This window comes from Chelmon rostratus, chromosome 21, assembly GCF_017976325.1.
Source record: "Chelmon rostratus isolate fCheRos1 chromosome 21, fCheRos1.pri, whole genome shotgun sequence".
Lineage (NCBI taxonomy): Eukaryota > Metazoa > Chordata > Actinopteri > Chaetodontiformes > Chaetodontidae > Chelmon > Chelmon rostratus.
This window is the reverse complement of record NC_055678.1, coordinates 1,646,376-1,664,390: the sequence shown is the minus strand read 5'-3', so window position 1 is coordinate 1,664,390 and position 18,015 is coordinate 1,646,376. Positions and strand designations below refer to the sequence as shown.

General features: G+C 46.0%; 1 protein-coding gene across 1 annotated transcript in view; it reads left to right on the top strand.

The window, feature by feature from the left end:
* LOC121624961 (glutamate receptor ionotropic, delta-1-like) overlaps nt 1-18,015 on the top strand; it is a 475,076-nt gene that overhangs the window by 448,678 nt on the left and 8,383 nt on the right. Inside the window, exons 14-15 of the mRNA XM_041962947.1 lie at nt 8,898-9,093; nt 11,341-11,507. Of these exons, the coding sequence (XP_041818881.1) occupies nt 8,898-9,093; nt 11,341-11,507 (363 nt within the window). The remainder of the gene's footprint in view (nt 1-8,897; nt 9,094-11,340; nt 11,508-18,015) is intronic.

Sequence of the window (18,015 nt, the reverse complement as noted above, 5' to 3'; positions counted from 1 at the left end):
AGAAAGTCAGAGCAAAGGCAGGAGGAAGAGGAGGAGGAGGAGAGTGGTCTGAGGCTGTGTTTTCATTGTTTGCACCAGAAAACGAGCTACGAAAGCGAAAACTCTTTTCTCTCTTCACTTTGTTTTTGCAGGAGCACAGTCAGCTCGGCTTCACGGCTGCGTGGCCTCAGGTGCTAACAGACGCGGCGCTAACACGTTCAGCTTCGACCGTAGCGGTCACATCTGAGCCTGCCGCTAATGGCTGTCAACAGTTTAGCTTCTCTGGTTAGCAACAAGCACCTGCTGCTGATGGCAGGCTCGGATACGTTAATGCAGGAGGCGCATGCAGTCCAGCTCTGAATGGACACGCTGAGAAAATGAAACTAACTGAAGATACAGATAATAAAGATAAAAATAAAAATAAGGATGAAAACAAAATACAGAAGCAAACCTCACTGAATAATAATAATAATAAAAACAGAGTTCATAGAGAGCAGAGAACCAAGGAAAATACGACAAATTCCCTTTCCCTTCACACCTGTCCAACACAAACACAGTGGCGTGCACAGGGGGCGACCGCCCCCTCTCGTGGCCCAATTGTTGAAAAACGCGTGCTAAAGTGCCCCCTGGAAGCTAAAACGCGCATTAAGGTGCCCTCTTGGACGCCAAAACGCGTGTTCAAGTGAAGTCCTTTTCGCCCCTGACCTTCAAAAAGTCTGTGCACGCCACTGCACAAACAGGTAGGGGCATCCATCCTGAGGGTCTTCATGGGGCCAAAAATTTGTGCTGAACCTGAAAAGACCTGGATATGTGCATCCTGGAACTTGACTCCTAAGTTCATTATTTGAAAGCTGGGACCTGGACTCATGCAGAACTGGTTAATATGAGTCCTGGACCCACCCAGGAGACACAGACCTGATCTGAACTGATTCACTGCTCATCTTCATATCAACAAGTTAGTTCTCCTCGTGCCTGGCTGCGATGCTTCATCCTCCTCCTCTTCTTCATCTCTTACTGATGAAACAACACGGCTGTTGTCCTGTTGTCATGGTGACAGATGATGAACACAACTCTTTCGAATCAGCTGTGAAGTTTTGTTTTATCTAGCAGAATAAAGACATCTTCCACCGGTTGCTCGTTCGTTGCTACAGCCGCTAACGTTAGCATTGCTAACTTCTGTCGTCCGTGCTCTCCGAGACGAGCCTGTTGTGGCTTTTTCAAGGTTCTTCAGCTTGTTTCCTGCCTGAACGTTCTGGTCACGTGTACGAGTGCTCAGTCGGGTCTCAGGTCCTCGGGTTCAGGTCAACCGGTGAAGAGGTGGATATTTAATAACTGAGAATAAACTTTACAGCAGCTTTCCTCGCGGTGAACCGCCTGAACTCAGACGTGAATCATGACGGACTGTAATTTAATGTTCCAGACACGCCGGGGCTAATCACCGGCTATGTGTTTTAGGGGGTAAAAAGCCATAATTTCATGAAGTAACAACCTGGAAAACAAGAAGGATTTGTCAAGGATTGTGATAAAAGCTCGTGGAAATATGTGTAATTTGCTGCCTGGTCAATCAGCTGCCTGCTGTTTGCATAATGAACAGATTCAACCCTTGTTTGTGAAGCACAGTCGGGTCATATCGATCCTCACATCGCTTTTAAACTGTGCACAGATCAGGAGGTGTATCCACGCTGTCCACAGATGTCTCTTATTGACCAGAAATGTTCTGCTAAACAGAGCTGGAGCTGGACTTTGATCCTAATGAGCTCCTGAGTGCACGACGCCGTCACTCAGATCAACATTTAGCAGCTGCCGCATTGAGCCTCCGACTGCTGCTTCATTTCAGATCTGAGAGCGCTCAACCACAGCGATTCTCAATGAAAACGTCCTCACGTCTGGATCTGTTTTTAATGACGAGCAGAGGTTTAATGAAGTCTACATTTACCACGATGGAAGAGTTCTAATATACGACATGGTGACACTGAGCTTCATCTGAATCCACTAAACTAAATCCGGCCTCAGTTAGTGAAGTGCTTGTACAGAGAAGTTCAGTCCAGAGGTTTCATTTTGACGTTCACAAAGGGGGGAAATGCTTCAAATGGACACAGCTGAGTTCAAGACACTCTGAATGTCTTGACTTTTAGTCCCCAGGTTTGGCTTAAACTCTAAAACCACTGAATCCTACAAATCCCACAATGCAACTCTCTTTGTTGTGGTGTGTTCAGGCAGAAAGTGAAGTGAAATTTGTCGTCTGGGGTTTTGTTCTGCTCTGAACTGCACACGCACCATCAGACATTAGCTGTGAGCTAAGCTAGCTAGCATCGACTCTGTTGTCCCCAAACTGAAGACATCGCCTGGGTTGCTTTAGGGCATTCAATCGTTCGCAACTGGACCTCGTCAGTTTGTCTTAGAAGACGTTTCGCCTCTCATCCGAGCAGGCTTCATCAGTTCGTACGCAACCAGACTAGATAGGACAGCTCTAGTCTCTTGAGCTGTCCTATCTAGTCTAGTCTGCTCGGATGAGAGGCGAAGCGTCTTCTAAGACAAACTGACGAGGTCCAGTTGCGAACGATTGAATGCCCTAAAGCTTACAATGACCTGGATGAATGAGAATATTCACAGGCATCGCCTGGGTTCTTCTCTCAGTCTGAACAGCTGACAAACAGCTGCTGTCCTGAACCGGATCGATCGCTGGGACGAACATCTCTTCCTGCAGAACTTCACACATCCTGTTTTCTAATTATCTGTTATAGTTTATAATAAAACCTTTAAAAACAACTTGATTTCTATTAACTTGATATTTAAAATATCCGTTAGTATTGTCATGTTTCCTTCTTTACCCTTCGTTCTCTGAGGTGACTCTACGCGGGGTCCAAACCCCCCCATTCAGGCTCTGAAAAGCTCAGTGAGTGGTTTTAAAAGCTGTTTAGGATGCCGGTGAGACAAAAGAACCTTGTGGAAGCTTAGACAGATACGACAGTCTGGGCGTGATGTGATCTGGCGTCAGCTTCTTGAAGTGTGCTTATCGCCTCTGAGCGTTGAGGTTTAAGTGGTGTCAGCGGCGCTGATGAGTTCTCGCCTCCCGGCCAGCGTTGGAGGCTGAAGATCAAAAGTAGCATTTCATTTTTCGCCTTTGTTGTCGTGCGTTTCACTCGAACATCAAAGTCTGAAGCATCTTTTCATCTCGTGATTGGACCACGATCGCCGCCGCGTGTGGCCAGCCGGATTACACGAAGCTCACGTTCAAAGACCCGACGAGACACAAACAGGCCCGCGAGGTGATTTGTTTACTGGGAATCAGCTTCATCTCCCTTCATAAGATGTGGCATACGCTCACATATACAGAGCGACTGTGAACGCCACTCAGTACTCATGGTTGAGTCGGTAGGGAAGGTGCTCGCTCAGAGCCAATCAGATCATCCCAGTGATCAGCTGGAAACAGACAAAACAACATGTCTCTGTGTTACTGCAGATGCTGAAGATTAAATATTGTTCAAGAACTTTTCTCACGACCCAAAAAAACAAACATCAGACCAAACAACAAAAGAAATTTCAGCTCCGAGGTCGTCCAGAAACATTCCAGAGAGCAGGAAAGGCAGCGTCACGGCTTTAAGTCGCTGCTTTCTGTTTTCTGTTCATCTCAGCTCGAGCAGTGATGAAGAAAAGCAAAGATCTTGGTGAGGAGTTGGGAGGCCGGACGGGTCGGCCTTAAGCCCGTGCTGAGGGCTGCGATAACTCACCGAGTAAGGTTGAGAAACGACAACGAGGATCTCAGTGTTTGGCTCAGTTCTTCTTCTGCTGCAGCGACCCGTCTTCCTGATCTTCTTGAAACCAGCTGATTTCCGTCTGACTCGCCGACTCTTTGCTCTGCGCCGATCAGGCGGCAGGATGAGCCGTTTTTGGTTTTTACGTCAGGTGTGGACGGCACGTCGAGCTCGGTGGCAGCAGGAGAAGACGAGTTTTTCCTGGAGGGACCTTCAGTGAGCCGGCTCGTTCGTGGCCCGCTGTTCCCCCGCACTCTGTTAAAAGTCAAGACGTTTGAGGTGACAGACGCTTTAAAGGTGTCGTCTGAGCAGAGAAGTGATGCATTTCTCTCAGGTTTGAACGCACGAGCACACACTCGACAGAAAAGCAGTCCCGTCATCCCGCTTCTGTCTATTTATCTTGTGTATGAATAAAGGATGTTGTATCTCATTTGCCTTCTAAAGGCAGAACAACAGGCACTTCATCCCAGCGCAGCGATGCAGCAGCTCCATCCTCTTCTATCGTTCCTCCTCTGAGAATCAAATCCGAGCTGACATTTTCATCAGCAAATCCCCGCCGCGTTCCTCTGCGAGGGGCGATTTATTCGGCAGTAAACGCTAAGTACAAGACTTTGCTTTTATAGACATTCAATGAATGCTGAAGTGCAGATTTGCATACGATGCAGACTTCTTCAAAGCCTCCTCAGACGGCACAGATTCATCTTCCTTTTGCCTGACTGCCGTCTCCGCTGGCTGCTGTTGCTCCGTGTGAAACCTGTTGTCACAACGACGTGACACACACACACAAACATGGAGGACACATGTTCGGCTCCGCAGCGGCGAGTCTCGATCGCTCGGATGCAAGGTTTTATCGATCGCGACATCAGATGATAAAAACCGTAATCGGACCGAATGAGATGTTGGAGGTCTCATCAACCGTTCAAGCAAAGCTTCATCAGTATGAAAACCAGAGACGAGGTCGTGAAGCTCATTCCTGAAAACTGGTTTCAATCAGCTGAAGAAGGAAAGCAGCTCCTGACGGATCGTTAAAGGAGCAGTTCAACATTTTCATTTATGAAGTACAGTCAGGAGAAGCTTAGCTTAGCCTCATCTGTTAGACCCGTCCTAGCCTTCGCAGTACCTGGGGTGTTTTTATGGAAAGGCTGGTGATCTGTATGTGTGTGTGTGTGTCCCCTCACTGAAGGACTGTACTTGGACAGAGTTCTTTGAAGAACAGACACTTTTCGGGACCACTTTTGTGTCCTGATGCTTTTCAAACTCTAGTGTTTCCTCTTTTTGTTCAGTTTATTTGAAACAGTGTTATCTGAACTCAAGTGGTCCCAAACAACAGCAGACCTGAAAAATATCAAATCCACCACCTGCAGAGAGGACGGGAAAAATAGATCCAGGCAGACGGACAGAGAACATGGGGGGGGGGGGGGTTCATGAACAGATTCATTATTCACAACAGAGCTTTTCCAGATGTGAGCAGGTTTATTTATTCCAGAACAGACTGATTTAAACTGATGTCCAGGAGGATTTTCTGACGTCACTGAACTTCAGAATAAAATGACGAGTTTCTGAAAAAATCGCTTCTTTCAAGTCTCTAACAACTAAACCTAACAGACGTTCTGTCCTTTGAGCTACTGAGGATTTCATAGAGATTCAGACAAACCTGTTAAAAACAAACAGGAAAGCAGAGCTGATGCTCAGAAATATATAAAAGCTGATAATAATTTTTAAAAGCTGCCCTCGAGGGACACAAAGCAGCTTTGACTGGTTCATCCATTCATCTACTTTCTGCAAAATCCAATTAGACTTCATCTCTAACTCCACCAGCGCTGCAACAGTGTAATTAAAACTCCCACAATATTAACGTTAGAGTCGACATCCTGACAGCAGCTGTTCTTTAAACCGCACGACAAGACCGTCAAAATTAATATGAACATTAAGAGAAAGTCCAGTTCTAACACAACAAACAGTTATCATGAGGCTGGTTCCCTTTCTCATGGCTGATGCTGAGATGCATTCAAAAGATTCCTGTTTAACATCTGTTACTGAAACGATCAGAGAAATCCTGCCAGTGAAAACCTTCATGAAGCTCTTTATATGTAAAAACAGAGCAAAGGAACAAAACTGTGGACCAAACAATCATTTAAAGCACATATGTCAAAGTGATTCCATAAAGGGCCGCGTGGCTGCAGGTTTTCGTTCCAACCAAAGAGGAGCACACCAGGCCAACCAATCAACATCAAGGGATCATTAGTTATCAGCTGAAGACTGAGATCAGCTGATTAATTGATTCCAGCCTGGTGTGCCCCTCCTTGGTTGGAACAAAAACCTGCAGCCACACGGCCCTTTATGGAATCACTTTGACATGCCTGATTTAAAGCCACGAAAAGAAGGTTTCTGAAGCTTTTCTCTACAAAAGTTTTTTTTGTCTGTTGCTACTGTAACCACACCCACCAGTGATGTCACAGGGTACTGACACACCCTGGAGTGCACTTCTACATCACAACCACTAGAGGTCAGTGCTAAGCTGCCATTAATTTGCTCTTTAAATGTCATAATTCTTTTGTTTTATTTTGAAAAGTTTAGGTCAAATCAAGAAATTTATTTCTGTTAGAAAGATATGACTGTTATCAGGTCGAACCAACTCTCACGTACAAAATACAAAATTCTCTACACAGTAATTACTTTACTTTATTACGTTTTTTGCAATTTAAACAAAAGAACATGCATCATGTGAACTGCCAACAAAACAAAAAAAAACAGATGTGGTGTGTTTTCCAAGACAAGTGGACAAACGCTGAGCTCACAGTGATGACGAAGGCTAATCTCAAGCATCATTACAGCTGCTAACATGCTAACCCGGATGAGCTGCAGGACAAATGTGCTTGGACTAAGTTAAAGCTCTTCCGTGGAGTCTGGATGCTCAACGAGCAGCTTTCACAAACCACATCCTGACAGAGACAGTGTTCTGCAGGCGGGTTTTGTGCTGAGCGAGCTAACATATTTAATGTTAATGTTTAATGTGGAAGCAGCTCATGTTCCTGATCATCTCCAACATGACACCACTGAGCTGCAAAGCAACAAGCTGCTACTGAGAGCAGCTCTGTATAAAACTGACTCTGTCAAAGACTCAAGACTGACTGACCCAAACCTGGAAACCCAGCTGAGGAGATTCATCATCATCATCATCATCATCATCATCTTCACCAAAGAGAAGCAGCTCAGCCATCACAGAGGTTACTGTGATACATGTGTTCAATAATTTAAAATCGCCCTCAAAGGTCGTCAGTCGACTGCTGTCATGAACTCAAGTGTTGGACAACATTGCTGTGATGATGGCACGATGAAGAGGCAGGTGATCACAGTGATTCATCCTGTGCACAACATGTACGTCTGAACTACATTAAAAGGAATTCATCCTGTAGGCGAGTCGATATATTTCACCCTGAAACGAGCGAGTTGGGCAGACTTGGAGTGTGAACACACCTTCAGTCACTGCGATGAGCGTCAGCGGCGTTCGCTCGTCACACGGCTCCGGACTCGTCCGGCTGAGCTGCACGTTGAACCGAAGCTGTTAGAAACAGACCTCCAACTGATGACGGCTCGATGTGTCCGAACAGCAGGCGGGCAAACATCTGCTGCATCAGTGCATCATGTGTCATCTGTCACCGTGACGTGCAGACCGTTAGCATCAGCGGGCGTGAAGGTGTTAACACAGAAAACAGTGAAGCACATGTTCAGTCAGTCCTGATGTCTGGAGCTCAGCGGGTGATGCACTGCGTCACTTCCTGTTTCAGGAAGTTCGAGGTAACACGTGTTGACTTTTCGACTTCCCGCTGATTTTGTTGATGATTTGTTTTTATTTTAAAGCTTGGTCTCATTTTTGTCAGTTTATTTAGTTTGTCATGAACTTTTTAAAGTTCTGTAAATGTTGTTTATTGCTCCAACAGACGCTAAACGCAGCGTTAAAATCTGTGCGAGCTGTGAGGATCAAACCACAGCGTGCACCTTAAACATGTTAGCTTGTAGTTTTAGTCTCTGCGTGTCTTCAGGAGTCTACAGCTCGTCTCCCAAATCCCTTTTTGTCTCCAGGCGACCAAAAACCAGCGTGTTACATGAAGCTTTGTTTCAGTTTCTCAAACAGACATCATCTTTTCTCCAAACACTCATTTTTATGAATGTTCTCAAATGATCCGAGCAGCGTGATCCAACACAGCAGTTCCATTAAAGTGTCGCTGTCGAACCAGACTGAACCCGACAAACACAAAACTCATCAGCTGTGATCAACTCAACTGTTGTTGTTGACATAAATCTAAACGATGTGTCCATACATTACTGTCGGTTCATAAAGAACACCATTCATGCTGCACCTGTAGGTTTTATTTTAAAATGAGCTTTCAATCTTTACGAGTGATATCAAATATTTTATTTATTTTTTATTTTTTTGCTTTTGTTTACGTGAAAATCAATTTTCTGCTTCGTTCGTCTTCAAATAACAACAAAACTCTGTTCGAGCATCTCTGCAGTTGGAAAAACTAATCAGCCAGTCTCGTAGGTGTCGTTGATTAAAACCGGTCTCCCACCTCTTCAGAGTCCACAGGCTTCGAGTCTCAACCGTCTTTAAAAAACAGTGTGCTTCAAAACAACCGCTGACCTGAAATCAGTTTAAAGTCCAATCTGTGCTCTGAAGAAAAGCTGTTTGTGCTGTTGAACTGTTTAACGAGTAACACTCTACATGTTGTGAGGCTGTTTTAAGCCCCAGTCCAAAGGATTCAGTACTGAGATTATATCACGTCAGCGAGGAGGCAGCTGAAGATTTAACACTTCATGCATGAGAAAACAAATTCTCTGATAAAAGTCATAAATGTGCAAGTTTAGTTTTGAAACCGTCAGAAACTTTGGAGACTTTGGTTGTTGTGTAGTCAGAAATTGTTATTGGTCATTAATGTTGTGGCTGAGCCGTCACCTCAATCAGCTCTGGAGCATCCGGCACAAACCTAGACCCCAAACCTCGACCAGATTCTGCAGCTGCTGTGTATGTGGGTCGGAGCCGGCTCACATGTGATCCGAGTGTGCCGACACTCAGCCGCAGTTACTCAATAATGTGAGCGTGACGATATGTGAAGGAGCGAATGAGAAATGACAGCAGTGTCTCTGCGCGGTGTCCTCCAGGTCGTTCCAGGACTTGGCGCGGCAGATCGACGTGGACTACGGCACGGTGAGGGACTCGGCGGTCTACGACTACTTCAGGAACAAAGGCACCAATCCTCTGGAGCAGGACAGCACCTTCGCCGAGTTGTGGAGGACAATCAGCAAGAACAACGGCATGGACTACTCCGTGTCCAGCCCGTCTGAGGGCATACGCAAGGTGAGAGAGTGTGTGTGTGTGTGTTATTATCGGTTCAGCGTCATGAAAACACTGACTTGTTCTTCCTGTCTGAGGCTCTCAGCTCATTGGTTCCTACTGAAGATGCAAATCTCACTGTGGTTTTTATCAGACAAACAGGAGGAAATAGAGCATCTGTTGGCACTACTTTCAGCAGCGGATGAATCCACATTTGGTGCTGTAGTGTGTGTGTGTGTGTGTGTGACTGAGGCAGGATAACTACAGTGTGTGTGTGTTCACTGTGTTTTTAATGGAGCTCTTCGGCTCAGAGGAAGACGCCGTGACTCACACACAGAACATGTTGGTAGACACATTTACTCACAGTTTGTCTTTTTATAATAGAGAACATCTTCTTCTAGATTTCCTGCTGAAGCGGTTTTAAAAGAAACGCTTGAACCAGGTTTGGAAACATCAGTCAGCAGTTTTAGTTTCAGTTTCAGTTTCACAGTCGGCTGCCTGAAAGCTCTGCGTTCATGAATGTGTGATATCTGATGTGTCATCGTAGCTGCACGTCTCCCATCAGTCGCACGTCTGCGACCGCAGGTGTGAAACAGTGTTTCCACTTGCTGTGTGACTGACACGCATGTAAACTATTCATAGGTACCGTCAGGCTTAGTGCGTGTTTATGACAAACACACATTATCGCTAATTGTAGTGACACACACACACACACACACACACACACTCCTGTTTTATTCACAGCAGGCAAATATACAACCACGCTCCTGTTTACCCATTACTTAATTGCAACAGCAGTTCCACAATACACCAATTAGTGAGGCAGAGTCGCTGTGTGTGTGTGTGTGTGTGTGTGTGTGTGTGTGTGTGTGTGTGTGGAACAGAAGTCGTGTTTCGCTGCTGTACGTTATTATGCCCATAGATCTCCCAAAAAGCCGATGACAAATGAGCTTCGGAGACAAATCGGCTCAGAGCGCATCCATTATTCAGCCATTTGCATGATAAACATCCCCCCTGGTTTCTTTGACGTTTCCTCCCCCCAGTAAACCCCGAGCGGCGACGCGCACACACATTATCATCAGCTTTATTGCTGCTGTCGAATGCTTTTCCAATACGGAGGCGCCGGGCCACTCCCGGCCCCCCCACATGTAGAAACACACTCACATCCAGCAGTGGAAGCGTCCTCTCAGCTCCTTCACCATCACCTGAGCACTGCAACACCACCCACACTGAGGCTGGAGCTCTTTCTACCACCAGTGTCCTCTGCTGCGAGGACCGGGTCCACACACACACACACACACACACACACACACACACACACACACAGCGTCAGAGAGACTGTTGTCATGGTTACGTTAGTTGTAGGTAACAAGGTGAGAACTGGACTTTTCCGGCTGCAACAGCAGAAAATGATAACACCCTCTTCTTAGATGACGAGAGGCCAACAGCTCCATGCAGTCGAAGCGTCGAAGGCGTGACGTGGCGATTAGGCTGTAACAGCATGAAGTCTCTCTGTTACCGTGAGAGGAAGGACGAGGGAGAGGAGAGACACGTCCAAACACTTTGTATTCACACACACAAACAATTAGCAGTGACAGCAAACAGGTTGAAGTGAAAGCAGATGCTGCTGCAGCAGCTCTGCTGACACGGTGAAAACACCCACATCCTCATCCACTTACTGTCCTCCTCCTCCTCCTCCTCACCCTGCCGAGAGAGGACACACCCACTCTGCATATCAAGTCTGATAGAAAGTGACACTGGCTGTATAAAATGTGGACGTTGCTGAGCATGTTAAAGCACCTCGAACCTGTTTGATAAAAAGACGTTTTTACTGACAGAGTTATAAGAATTAAATAGAAACGGGAAGAAGGGCGGACACCAGGGGAGAGAGCAGCTGGGGGGTGGAGCTTTGTAGACCATTTATCAATCGATTAAATCAATTAAACTTGCTTCATTAGTCAATTTGTCCAACAAACCGTTTAAAAGAGAGAAAGCTGATCAGTCCATTACCTCCCACCTGCAGCTGGACAACAGGTCGCTTCTGAGCCGCTCTGATTGGCAGCCACGCTGCGGGAGATTTCAATGGGAGGAGATGAGCCAAATTCAAACGAGTCCAGTGTTTCCATAGAAACTAGAACAAAATCTGGGAGGTGCTTTTACGGTCAGCGAGTCTGAAAAGTGACAAACACCAACTTGTAAACGAGCTGTGACCGATGGCGTCATTTAACAGTTTCCCCGCGTGTCCCGTCTTCCCTCCGTCCGTGTCTGCAGGCGAAGAAGAGTCCCTACGCCTTCCTGTGGGACATGGCGGTGCTGGAGTACGCGGCCCTGACGGACGACGACTGCACCATCACTGTGTCAGGAAACAGCATGAGCAGCAAAGGCTACGGCATCGCCATGCAGCACGGCAGCCCCTACAGAGACCTCTTCTCTCAGAAGTAAGTGACTCCACATTCAGGAAGCTGAGCTGTGCACAGCAGACAGCGTTCTTTGTACTCTGTGAAAGCAGCTTTCCACCTGCCACAATCACACACATACACACACACAGTAACTTGAGCATTTTTAAAAGTGCAGCCTGCTGCCACCTGGAAACGAAGGTGAAACACCGGTTTTCTCCTGGATTCTTGGTCCAGGATGGATTTTAAAGCACCACGAGGAGATTGAGGCCCCTCGTCGTGTTTTTCTGGTCCCTTTTGTTCCTGATTTAGGCTTCACACAACAGCAGGCAAACACTGACGTTCACAATGCAGGACTTCAGATACTAAAAGATGTTTTATGAGGGAGGAAAGGCGTCTGCCAGGGCTTCTGAACACAGTGTGCAGTCAAACCAAACTTAGCTGAAACGTCAGCCTACTGTACAAACCATGATGCTATTTTATTTTGAAAAATCATCTGCTGCAAGACAATACCTGTTAAACACTGAATATTTGTTCATTTAAAGTGCCAAAACAATTCTGCAGCGGTCTGTGCAGCCTTACGTTCCAGATGTAAATCAGTACAGATGCACAGAACAAATGTAAGATGCTTTAACTTAGTACACAAAGTTTTATTCAAACTCTTTTTATAAACGAATAAGCAAACAGCAGAAGAAATGATCGAAAAGTCATTTTAAAGTCAAAGTGCATCATTAGAATTAGCAGCAATTCACTGAGTTTATTACACAACACTTGTTCTCCTCTCAGTATATTGGTTGTTGTATAGACACACACACACACACACACACACACACACACACACACACACACACACACACACTCTGTTAGCTTTGCCATCGAACCCGACCTCTGTGACCTGACCTGGTTTACTGGTTTACTGGTTTCCTGTTTGGTTGTTTCGTGTTGCGGCTGCAGTGGACAGTCAGAGGAAGACTACGTTGATGCAGACGAAGGGTCGCAGTCACATCAGGACCTTGTATGAAAGCTTGTTATGGAGTTAATGATGAAGCTCGGAGGCTTTTGTCGGGAGTTTGATCCTCTTTGTTGACGCTAAGTCTGTAAATCCTGGGATGTGACTGAAGAGTCTTGCTGGTCTCAGACAATCACAACAGACTGGTTTTACTCGGACTGGATGGAAAGTGTCACGCTGACTCGCTCCAAAGATGACGGAGCGGTGCAGGTGCAGTTGTCTGGAACTTGTGGGTGTTAAAAAGGTGTTTAACGTGAGCTGAGAAACCCGTCCTGTGGGCACATTGTACTTGGCGTTAAATTAATGACAGAGCTCCACACTAAAGTCAAATAAGCTCCCATGAAAGGAGGCTGTATTAAGTGGCACTGTTGTGAAGCGAAAGGGATTATTCACGGCGTGATGTGTAAACAGAGGGATGCGAGCTAATTACTTGTTTGATTTTTTGAGGCGGGTGTATCAGCGAATGCTGGAATATTTTAGGAAATTCAATTATCTCCTTCAGTGTGAGTGTAAGATGAAATCACTGAGCCGCGGAGTGAAACCTCTCTTCCCAAACTCAAATTGATCCCAGTGCGAGTTTCAAAAATGGCGAAGATCATTTAGCAAATCTCCACATTATTACATCATGAATTAACGGTGCGAGGAGTCACATAAGCTCCCCGAAATCAGAGAAGTTTCTCACCCGCCTCGTATCGATCGGCTCCCAGAAAGAAGACGTGAAGTCGGTGTGAAAAGGAACATGAGTCGACCAGCTTACAAACCGCTCAGCGCAGGAAACTGCCTGAACAGAGTCAGAAAACCCAGTCAGATCCTTCATACTGGAGATGTGGCTGCTGAACCCAGTGAACATAACAATGAAAACACCCGGCCACATTTCAGGATGCATTTATGACTTATTGACAAGAGACAGTCAGCTGCTCTGAGCTGCACTCAGTCAAACTGACTGAACTGAAGAGACATCAGGCTTTTATTTGATTGATTCTTATTTCTCATATTTTATTGTAGCATTACGGTTTGATGATTTATTGTGAGTAGATGTTCTGCTGTTTGAGGATGAAACTGTTTTAAAGGAACAGTTTGAAAACTGAAGTTCCACTTTGAGACGTTTCATGTTGGGAATCCCGATGACGGTAAACTCAATACTCAGAGATTACGTAAGCTGACGTCTCGCCTGCTCGAGGAAACGACTCCATTCACCTCCATATTAAAGAATTTCATTTGGGTCAAACTGCCAACTGAGTTTCAATGAGACATCCTTTTTGTCGGAGTTTCTCGGCCGGCGCTCGCCTCTGTGTGCCGTGGCTCAGCGGGAGTCTACACCTGGCCTCGCAGGTGTGAATGCTTCTGTGGTTTGGTGCGTGGAATGAAAAGCAGCGGGGCTCGCAGTCCCGAGGAGCCGCTCTGAAAGCCTCTGAACTCGCTGCGTGAAGTTACGAGACGGCCGGCTATTCCTCAGCCGGACGCCCAGAGAAAACGTTTGATGTCGGCGGCACACGATCGCCGGCTCGCCGTGTAACTTCCTGTGAAACTTCAGCGAGGAGGACGAGCAGAAATAGTGATCGTCAGGTTTGAGGCTGACAGCAGCAGCGTGAACAGAGATGTTGACACAAAGCATTAGCAGCTGCAGCGTTATTAGCAGAGCAGGCTGCAGATCAGCCGAGCCGGGGGGGCCTCCTGTCCCGTCGACCTCCATCTCTCTGCGGCTCCGTGTGATCCTGTCTCGTCCTCTCAGGCGCCGTTCACACAGCAGGAACGTCGTGTTCCTCGGACCTGCTCTGTGGAGCTTTGAGACCGCTGGGACGAGTGTCCGGGTCAGATCACCCGATGGAGGACAAGGAAGCCGCAACCCAAACACGGTGCAGTGTGAACGGTTCTGTCGTGGCTTTGTTTGAAATCAGTGTGTGGAAATGTTCCTCCGGTGAGGATGTTCACACCTTCACTTTGCCTCACAGTCATTGGTTCAGGTGTTGTTGCCTCACAGTCATTGGTTCAGGTGTTGTTGCCTCACAGTCATTGGTTCAGGTGTTGTTGCCCCCACAGCAGAGTGGATGGAGGCAGTTTAACCTGGCTGCAGTTTGAGCTGGTCTGTGATCAGCTCTGATATTCCTCGAGTATTTCACACTGTGTGGCAGAGCTGAAGCTTTGACTCAGACTCTGCTGACAGAACAGACTGTCCTCTGTCCCTCCCTCCGTCCCTCCGTCCGTCCGCAGCTCCTCATTTATTCTCCGTTTCTTTCATTCATAGTAAACTTGTACAAACTCCTCTTTCTCTTTTCATCAGAGGTTTTAAGGTTGTGTTGTTTGAATAACCTTTATTGGAATTGTGAACGGACAAAACTTAATCTTGGGTTCGGTGTTTATGTTCAGTGTGAGCACTGCTGTGATTGGTTGATTGAGCCGTAGATTGAGAGCCTAGAAGTTTTTTATATATGGTGGAAACTAATCACAGATGATTTGGCTTGTGTAGTTTGAGCGTACAGTATCTGCGTGTACCTGTACATATAAATCTAAGGATACACTGACGTTAATTTGTGTTTAAGAATAGTAGATTTGATCGTGATGTTAGTTGTCATGGCAGAGAGCAGCTTCTGTGAAGCACTGAGGGTGGTGTAGAGCCTCTGTGTTGATGTCTCGGTGCAGAGTCGCTTGTAGCCGGAGATGAAATCCGTGACGTGATGGGAGAGTTTCAGACGGAGTTTGGAACCACCTACTCGCTGGTTTCTGGTCTAAATCCGATGTGAAAAGGTTGGCTGCTGTGTGAATTTTGTGCCGTTCAGACTTCAGAGAAAGAAACTCGACTTGACTCGTTTGATTCTGCGGCTGTAGCGGCGTCTTCGGCGGCTCGGCTTGCGTCTCCTCTTCGGCGGCGGGCTGCAGCGACGGTTCGTCGTTTGCCCGTGGGACCTTTTCTTAATCATGGCCTCCCCTCTTCCTCCTCCTCCCTCTGCACCTCACGCTTCCTCTTTAATTAAACAGTCCTGTGTTTATTTAGGGATTAATTTGTGCCACTGAATGGTTGGTTATTAATGAAGTTTTTGCCCAGTTCAGCAGGCGTCCGGCAGCCCGAGGCGTCCTCGCAGCACGGCGCTCAGGGACGACCAGGAATAATGTGCCCGAGTGTTAAATTGAGGGCAGAGCTATTGTTCAGCACGAAAACCATTATCTCCACATTTCCAACCATCGTTTTAATACCTAGTCCCATAACTGCTGTATTACCTCCATCCCTGGCTTTCCGTTTGATAATCCTGCCGTGAATAACCTTTGCAGACTTTGTTGCTTTTCTGCTCATTTGTGCTGTAAAACTATTTTGTCCTGGGGGTGTTTTTGGGGGGGTACTGCAGTGCACTGACCTTCAACATGTTCACGCTGGGTTGAGCAGATTAAATATAGCAAATTGGGCTGTGATTTTATTGCAGCTAAAAACAGATTGTACTTCAGTAGTTGAGGCAGAGTTTACTTAATGAAGTCAATAACTCAGCAGAACGAGAGCAGCGGGCCCGCTGTCTGCTGATAACTCGTATCTCCATGTTTAGGAAGCACAGAGATGTTTCAGGTCAGAGGACAAACAGAAGACGACGATGACGATAATCTGCTAGACCTCTGAATCAACGCCACCGTCAACGCTTCCGTAGGTCCGGTGTCGTCCTCGCTGACGGCTGTTTCCTTGGTCGGAAAAAGAACCGAACCAATCAGAGCTTTGTAGGCGGGGTTAAGTTAAGTGGCCACAAAGATGGCGTCGAGTGTGGATGAGATGTCTTACAGGCTGTTTTGAGTCGATTTACAGGAATAAGGCAACATTAAGCTTCACTAAGTCCACGACCGTATTCGACAACTCCTGCGTCATTAAAAGTTTTCCCTCGGTAACCTCCTAATTACTGCTTATTGATAGTAAATACAGCAGCTGTTGCACATGACTGATGATCTTAATAACACTAACCCCCAGAACAAGGCATTAGGAAGCCCTTCATAACGACTAATAAAGAGCCAGTATGCTACTAATATACATGCTAATAAGCAGCTAGTTGACGATGAATATGTGAACCTTAATATAAAGTGTAATATTGACTGTTAAATCAGCATATTTCTGACATGACAAGACAAACATTCAGAGAAACATCCTGCTGACGGCGCTCTGACACCGACAGACCTCGTGTTGTTTTCTCAGCTGCTGTTTTCAAGGTCAAGAAAAGTAAAATCACATTTCTTCACTTCAGGCTGATGCTTTTTATTTAAGAATAATGAAACAAACTTTTATTTGGGTTAAAAACAGAACTAAGATAAATCATATTTACAGCATCATTTTCAGCAATTTACCCCCCAATAAGTAACGAGTGACCTTTGAACTCCATTTTTAGTCGACATGGAAACTGCAGCTGATTGTTGATCTACAACAACCTGAACTGTGTTTCCTGTCGCTGTGTTGTGTGAATATTTTAGCTAGCTAGCTAGCTATGTCGGAGGATGATGTCCCCGTTCTTAATCCCTCCCACAAACTGTGATTGGTCAGTTGTTTGTCAAACTGGTGAGCGGCAGCCAATGAGCACAACATCAGACCTGCTTTTACCAAACCAGGCGTGAATCATAGAAAGCAGTGACCAGTCGATGGTTGCTAACTGTAATGCTCTTTTTTGGGGACTTTCTGACCCCATTTTTAAATTGCAGATAGTTACAGGCGGTTATTCTTGCCGGAGTTTTAAATAACGGCTGAATCATTGCGAGTGAACATCTCACTTCCAGGTGAAAGCTTTCAGCCGAGTGACGTCATTCAGCGCTCAAGTGTCGATTCATCGTTTGACTCGGGACAAAAAAAAAAACAAGCTGCCACGAATTATCACCTGCAGTCATTCATAAAATACTTGGAAAACTCGATGCTTCTCAAGCAGCACACAAGATTACAATTGATGCAGGATGATTGTTTTTAAATGACACCGCCCTGAAACGTCCTTTTATTGAAAATCCCCTTCAAAAAGTGACTGACTGAAGACGCCGCTCAGCATCATCGACTGGAACATTTAGCAGTCATGTAATTGCCCATATTGACATTTTCAGTAACAAAATTACAGCTGTGATGAGGCTGGAAACGGCCTCATACTGAGGGACTATCTACAGTTCAGGAGTAACTACAGTGAGACTCTAGTCTGTACTTGTTCATGTCTGAAGTGGATTTAATGAAGGAAAGAAGCAGCGAGCTGCAGCTTTTCACTCAAACCACCTGCAGACTGCCGCTGAATATTATACTCAATATTAGAAATATTACAACAATCTCATATCTCGTATCTGAAGGAGCCGAGTTTTGAAGTCCAGGACCTCGAAAACCAGTTTCTCATGAAAACATGTGGCTTTAATTTGGGTTTGAAATCACTCAGTTTGCCCCCTGCTGAAAAGACAAAGATTTCAGTGACTGTTGTCCACCAGTCTGTGCATTCTGCACACAACATGGCTGCTTTAAAGCCCCCCCCCCTGTTTTGATGGGTGGGTCCATGTTGTGTTTGTATCTTGTACAACACTAGATCTGTATTGCATTTTATTATGCACATTTTT